The following is a 7,982-nucleotide window of genomic DNA, read 5'->3' as shown; positions in this document are numbered from 1 at the left end:
CATTTCCCCCACTTAGCCTAACTCGCACACGTCTTTAGTAAGTTATTTTAATATGTTAATGAAATGATTTGAACCATTTGATTTTGTAACAAACAAAGAAAAAAAAGGATATAAAAGGTATAGGTATAGGGGTTATCGATCGCAAATGTAAAAAACATTTGTATCATTTAAAGCTAAACCTAGGTATTTTTATTGAATTTATTCTAAATCCTTATTAAATTCTTCTAATATTTTTACACATTAGGTATATCTTTCGGAACATTGCCTTTCCCTATCTCTTTAGTATTCACCTAAATAAATAAATAAGTTGAATATAATTATCACAGTTCACAAGTATTTATATTTTTTTAACACTGTCCGATTGAAAATGTCAGAATTTCTTGATATACACAATTTCTTGATATCCCCTTATATTCCTCGACAACTTAATTTGCATACATTAACTTCAATCTATATTTATTTCCAAAACTACAATAGCTAACTTAAGTGTTTTAATTGTTAAATATTTAAAAAATGAATGATAGAAATCTATAATAAATATATCTTTCTATTGTAGGAGTATTCTTTAATTCTTTAATTTTTCATTAAGATCGAATTGTTAACATTACTGAGTTCTATCTTAGCGTTATATACAATTTGCTATAAGAGCTATGCATATCCATTTAGTAGTCTAAAAGGAGTACAAGGGTAATGCGGGTGCTACGTTCAAAACTGGCCTAAAGTGTTTGAATACGCGGAAATAAAGACCTTCTGTATTTATTAAATTAATAATCCATATTTAGAATGTTTGTATTAGTGTCGACCTCTATACTTATGTGTTTTAAATTGTGCCAGACTTTATGTCGTGTTTTTAAATTTATATTTATAAAATATAACTTATTTAAAAAATATTATAGTTGATAAATTTTGTTATATATTTTATTAACAGATATTTCGGTCTACTTCGTCTTCGATCATCTTCAGAGTTATTACATTTGTATAATTGTAATTTTCTACTTCGATATGTACAGTAAATGATACTTTGACAGTACAACACTTATATAATTTGTGAGATATATTGTTGAGTTGATTCCATACATCAAATAACTACTTGTAATGTCTTAGCTAATATCTATTTTCCTGAAAAAAACCTATCTAATACCAAATCTCTTCATAATATCGGTATAATTTACGGCGTAGCGCCTTTCTAGTTCTAATAAATTACTGCCATGATTAGGTGTATTGAATAACAGCCAAAAATCTTATCTTTACTTCTAATCAAAATAACTTTAGTCATTGTTACGTTAGTATTAGTAGAAAATAATATCAGCTGTCAAATTTGAGATTGAAAGCTTATCTTGTGGTTGAAAAACTTACATGTTGTTGTTGTTGTAGCCCGCAAAGATCTATTGATGTAGTCTCTTTAGCGAGTGTTGAACGACTCTAAGATCCCGTGCCCTCTCACACAACTAATTACCCATGTATTCGTCTTGTAATTCCTTTGATGTTATCTGCTTTACTGATCCCTGCAGGTTACGACAATAACAGTGGCATCGGGACCGCAACAACAGTAGACCCAACCGCTTCCCCAATTCACCCTGTCTCCCTTATTTTTCTCTCCCCTACCATCACGCATCCACATCCTAACTTCTGTATTCAAAATGCGGTTATTTTTGTTTTTTAAAATATACTAACTTTTATTTCGAAAGTTTTTTGTGTATCTCTACACGTGTTTCGGCAAATTCGCTTTTGCCTTCATCAGGAGAATTCCTAATATTAAAACATCTAGCAATCTTACAAACTATTTATACCATAAACATGTTATTTTTAATACTAAACTTAATATTAATAAATCCTAAGGTTATTGTCCTTGGGGGTGACAGGTAAGAAATGGTGGCGGGGTTGGTCTGGTGTTGTTTTTTTTTATTTTTACATACAGGTAGTTAGGTTGACTGGTTGTCGGTTTTTTGGGATGTATCTAAAAAGGCACGATGACACGTTGCCTTTGTCGCCGTTGAGTAAATTTGTGGTATGATGTTTGTGTATTTCGATGCTTTCTGCCGTTTCTAATTTCCAGCTATCCCTTACATTTTTGATTATTTGGGCGTTATCCCTGTTGATGTGGTGATTTTCCTTTACTATATGTTTGGCGACATTTGATTTTATGTGGGGGTTCATTTTCTTCGGTGCTTCTCTTGCTTCCTTCAGGTGTTCTTCAAGTCTTACTGATAAGGGTCTTTTGGTTTGTCCGATGTATACTTTGTTGCAGGAGCCACACTCTATTTTGTATACTCCGCATTTTTCGAATGGGTCAATTGGGTCTTTTGCGGATGGTAAAAGGCATTCAAGTTGGTGTGGTCTACTAGAGTGAACTATGTATTCGTCTTGTGAAACCTTTCATGTTATCTGCTGATGGTCTCAGCGGGTTACCACAACAACAACCCGAACGCTCTAGGAACCAAGAGATTTATATATGAATCTTTGTGGTTGTTGTCGTAGCCCACAATGTGTTTAAAAACAAAAAGTCTGGGTAAAAGACAGGACGGGAGAGTGAATAGGTATTATGAATTTTTGTATTAAATGAATAAAATTACTAAATACAACTATATATCAAAATATATACGTGTTTCTATATACAATATTTAAAAAAAAAAAAATACAATGTAAATATATATACGCATATAAAAATTTATTAAAAAAATATATATTGTAATAATATAAGCATGAATTTAATATAATTATATGTATGTTAAAAGTACATATTTATGGAATGATTAAACTGTAATATAGGTATATATATTATTTATGTACGGCAAGTGTTTTTGATCAATTAATTAAAAAAATAATAATTTTATAAAAATGTTTAAAACTATTTATGTTAAGAAATATTATATAATATTTTTTATTTAATTTAATTGTTTTTTTTTTGAATATCTTTTGTGAACTTTAAAGATAAAACTAGCCATACACATATGTAGATGATATTTGCTAAGTAATATCTGAGTATGTGCAGTTTATATGTGGTGTGCATTAGTTTCCATATGGACATTTATACCGACATACAGATGTGCAGACGTAACTTAAGACTAATTTTCACTTATTTAAATGCATCGTACTAAGTCTAGGCAGTTAATGAGACTTCAGCAGGAACGAGTTCTTGCGTTGGCATTTGAACTTGCTCAGCAAGTTCTGCATTGTCGTTGTTGGTAAGCACGAGATCGTTGCTTTGCACCGTTACGATCTGATTTTCTGTATTGAATTCTTCATGACCGCTAACTGCAGCGGATAACGTGGCTTGGCCGTTTTCTACTGGGAGACCAGCAGCTGTTGATTCTATTTCTTCAATATGTTCAAGAGTATTGTTTTCATGCCCATTTATAGTGATTTTATTAATTTTATTCATTTCACTAATGATATTTTCGCCCGTTTTTGGATCGATCTCAATTATTTTTTCTTTAAGTTTTGATTTAAATTCAAGTGGCCATTTAACGTTCCATTCACGAAATAACTTAATCTATAAGAAATATATAAAATTATGCATGAATTGTTAGTAAAATATGTAAAATTAAATTAAATAAATATTTATGACAATCGTAAACATTAGTTTTATCAGCTATAGGTTATAAATAAAAATTAGAAATGATTAAATATAATAGTGATTAAAAATTTATTTAATTACAATTTTCTAGCCTACAGAAACCTTAAACTCAATGTTATTTTTAATTTTAATATATATACAAATTTACAATGTATTGATCTTTCATCCAATTTCATGGCCGGTTTGATTTCATATATGGTAGTTTATTTTCAAATTTAAAAAAGGTACCCTAATACTGCGTTAACATGTTATTTTCAACACACTAAATCTCCGCCTCAACGATGTAACAAGTTTTCTGAATATGAAATATGATTCACTTCTTTAGCCCTATTCAATTAATCCCAAATTTCACCTTTAATCTGTTACCCAAAGCTCAAATTTCAAAATCTTAGGGTTATTTATTACGTATAGCGTTGAACATCTACGGGTATATATAATTTAACTGTTCCTATATAACAAAAGCATTGAAAAAAAATGAATATGACCAAAGATTATAAATAGATATTAATTAACACCACAAAGCTTATTGCAGTTCTTTCTGGTTATTAGTCTATAGAACCCAACCACATACGCATTCCTCATAATCCTTACTACAAAAGTTGTGAAAACCTGCAGGAAAAAGAAACCATTAAAAACTCTCTCTATGAATGTCCGGTTTTGACGTTCAGAAAAATTAGGTTTTAAGGAAGGTGCATTTTTCATAGTTTATCAGACTATTTATTGTTAAAGACGAAAGACCTATTAAATTATCTAAATTCGACGAGATGAATTTATTCTATAATCTTCAATCTTAAGGGGTCTTGTGAGGAATGTGCTACTACACGTCGAAAAATCGCTCATTAAGGTAGACGGAAGTTATCTGATAGCCTCCCACTGCAATCAACCAAAAAGACATCTTTGTCTATATCTATTAATAAATAGATATTTATTATCTTTGTCATAACTTATTAGACAAATATTAATGTAAAGTTTATATTTTAAAACATTAAATCTTTTACAAATATGTTATCATAAAAAAATTGCAATATGCTCAAGATTTTATCAGTAATGATAAGATAATAAAAATTTAATTAAAAATAGATTTTTTCCATCTAGATAAACAGTTTCTTTTGATTTATGTAAGCTTAAGTGCATTGAGCTTATAAGAACCATACTTACTTGAATTAGATTTCATTGAATTATACTAAATCAGTTATGAAAGCGTATCGTTCTCTCTCAGTTCATTACAAACAATATTTAACAACGACCAGTTTTGTTTGAGTTCTGATTGTTAAAGCGCTGACGTCATTAAACAATATAAATTATTTGCTATAATTACTAATATAAGTATTTATTTCAGTTTACTTAAAAGTATTTCACTTTCTAGTAAAGTTACAAACAAATAAACCTCATTTTTCTATTTAAATGATGTGGAAAAATATCTTATATGTATGAGACTTATATATACACTATATATTTTGGAAGACCTATAAAACTTAAAGATAATTGCTTGATCTGGGAACCAAAAAACAGTTGTTAGGAAGAAGAGTTAATTTTCAGTATTTCCGGTATCAACAAATCTTCGATATCCTAAAAACTATTCAATCAATTAGCTTAACTGGTACATCATAATTCATACTGTACTTTATCATGTTAAATATCTATTTGATTGAAGATTTTAGACAATATTTTTGGAACAAAAAATATTTATAAAAGAACAAAATACAATTTATTTAGTTTTTAATAAGAAATGTAAATTACACATTAACCATTTCATACTAACATACCAACTCGAAAACTATTAATATATCGTCATTATTACAGGAAGTGACGTATTAAATTATTACTCAGCTAGTCAGTAGTGATTTTTCAGTGAAATTTTAAAACAATTTATTAAACAATAAAATATATATTCTTATTAATATCAAAAATATAATTTAATAATTTTTAGCACTAGAAATTTATTAAACTTACACGACATTGAAATAATGACATCGGTTTTATCCCAATATCTGCCACCGAATTAACAACACCATTAAGATGTAGATTCTCATTATCTTGTATGAAATAATTTACAAATACAGGAACGAAATCGTTACGTTCTAAATCGCTCCATTCGTTAAACCACTGAACAATATACCGAAATTCTCTATCGATTGATAAATTATTAACTGCCATCGTTAAACAAAGTTATATTAAACAATTAAAAACAACACAACAAATTCTTGATAATTTCACTTATTTTATTTCAGTTTTATTCATATAATAATAAACATTTTCAACAATTTTTAATACAATTTCATTCATTAACATGCAAACGTTGCACTAAACAATCTTCATACACAGTGCACTAGCTTCGAACTGCAACTTTTTCACCAATATACTAACAAGAAGTGTGAATTTTTTTTCATACTATGTTTTGGTCGGTCTTTCGTTCATTTGTTTGGTCTACCTGCTGTAGTGTGTTGGAGATTTATGTGGTTAATACAAGCATTCAGTAGTTCGTATCGCATCCAACAAGTTTTTTAAGCAGCCCATACTGTCAATTCCAACTACACATAATCAACAAACTATCAAATATATAATATACTACGGTCGTGTGAGAGTTCGAGTAAATTGAGGTAAAATAAATTGAAATTTCCAACAGATTGTTTGCACTTATGTAAATATTTATTTATTTATTGCACTTAGTTATTATTTTTGCTTTAAAGTTTTGAAATTTATTTATTAAACATCTTATAAAATTTTAACAATGGTAATACCTAATTTATTTAATTTTTATCTAATTTACACTAATTGAAATTCTGGTATATACCAACATTCACTGCCAACCGATATAATTTACTATTTCTCTCAATTTACCATCAATTTGATCTAACTCGCATACAGCCTATATAGGTGCATTCTTTTGACACGACTGCTCCAAAAGAACATGTGTCGCTTAAAAATTAACATGTAAAGCATAAACAAAATTCACAAAAATAAACCCATTTTCCTGAAAGTTGTTAACGAATAACCCTCTCGCATAACAATGGTGCCAAATCTTAAAACTGATCTATTGTGAATGATTTTTGACAGAAAATGGAAAACTTCAATCAGCTGTTTATTATTTACAACTATTCCGAGTGTTAATAAGTAAATTTAAATATTTTAAAAAAATTATTTTTTTAATAAAATTTGTGAAAATTACTGACAGGTTAGTAATTGTTAAGAAGTCATTCGTCAATTATTTATTAAGGTTATTATTTAGGTTTATTATTTAATTATTAAGGAATTTTTAATTTCTATGTTCATTAAAAAGTGCAATAAATTAATAAATGCAAAACACAATCTTTAAAATAGAAGCAAAAAGTTGTAATTAATTTTTCCATGGATTGCATAACATATTAAATGTAAAGGATCAATCAAATAAATTCAACTTCATCATTCTCTGTAAAATTTGTACACCAATAATTCGATATTTGTTGAAAATTTAGAACAAAATAATCAAACTTTTTGTCACCCGTTATTGGTTTAAATAAAGTAAATGGGAATATATAGAAAATTGTCAATCCACTACTAATTGGTCAAACGTTTTCAAGAACATATTTTTTTAATATTCAAGCAATTATTTTATTTATTTATTCCTATTTTCTTTGTTTTAAAAGGCGAAATAAAAAAAATGCAGATAAAATTATTATTTAAATAACAGTATACTGTTTTATTAAATTTGTATAACATTTCACGCACACCTAGAAACGAAGCTCGTATATATGAGTAATATGGCTAGAACCGACCAATCATGTAAAGTTGCTCATGTGTTTGCTTAAGCGATTATTTCAAAAAATTTAATTTTCAATGTTTTAACTCTTGAGTCAAAAATATAAAATAGCGTGGTGAAAATGTTATATAGAAAAATTTCTAGAGATTTACAATTTAATAATAATAATGAAATTAAATGTAGATCAAGATAATTAGGCTATCTACATAACACAAAAAACTTTTATTTTCATTGTAATTTTGTTGATTGACTTATCTTTTTGTTACAAAATCAAGTTACAATAATAATTCGATGAAAATAATAAGATTTTATAAAAAATTAAATTAAAAATAAATAATAAAAGTGTGTAGCGATATTATGAATAATTTCCATAACCTAAAATATATCAAAAATATATTAATTTATGGGCGTAAAATATGAGAAACGAAATTAAATTTAAATTAATCTTCATTTTATAACTAAGCAAGCCGAACGAACAAAATTAACAATTAAAATTATAATTGCTTATGTTGTGTGAATAGGCTAAACCTTACAAAAATCTATATAACTGAACAAGGTTTAACGTAACGTAATAAATTCATTCATTTGAAAATTTTGTTTTTTTGGTGCACCCTAAATGTCAGCTGATAATTGCTTCCGCCATAATCCTCTTCTTCTGAATTAATT

The 7,982-nt window shown here is 27.7% G+C and overlaps 1 protein-coding gene across 1 annotated transcript; it reads right to left on the bottom strand.

Annotated features, from left to right (window-relative positions):
- Window positions 1-2,867: 2,867 nt before the first annotated feature.
- Window positions 2,868-6,017, bottom strand: LOC119663864. Its single transcript, XM_038073465.1, has 2 exons — window positions 5,531-6,017; window positions 2,868-3,493 (listed from the first exon to the last, which is right to left on the bottom strand). The coding sequence occupies exons 1-2, from the start codon at window positions 5,732-5,734 to the stop codon at window positions 3,101-3,103; spliced, it is 597 nt and encodes a 198-aa protein (XP_037929393.1). The 5' UTR covers window positions 5,735-6,017; the 3' UTR covers window positions 2,868-3,100.
- Between the last annotated feature and the right edge of the window lie 1,965 nt (window positions 6,018-7,982).

The sequence above is a fragment of the Teleopsis dalmanni genome, unplaced genomic scaffold (assembly GCF_002237135.1).
Source record: "Teleopsis dalmanni isolate 2A unplaced genomic scaffold, ASM223713v2 unscaffolded_contig_1008, whole genome shotgun sequence".
NCBI classification, from domain to species: Eukaryota; Metazoa; Arthropoda; class Insecta; order Diptera; family Diopsidae; genus Teleopsis; species Teleopsis dalmanni.
This window is presented reverse-complemented; position numbering and strand designations above follow the sequence as displayed.

What these genes read in the sequence shown, in the direction of transcription:
- LOC119663864 (XM_038073465.1), bottom strand. Translation starts at nt 5,734, where the DNA reads ATGGCAGTTAATAATTTATCAATCGATAGAGAATTTCGGTATATTGTT. An exon ending in TGTCATTATTTCAATGTCGT is followed by an intron (nt 3,494 to 5,530) that starts GTAAGTTTAATA and finishes TATTTCTTATAG; the next exon opens with ATTAAGTTATTTCGTGAATG.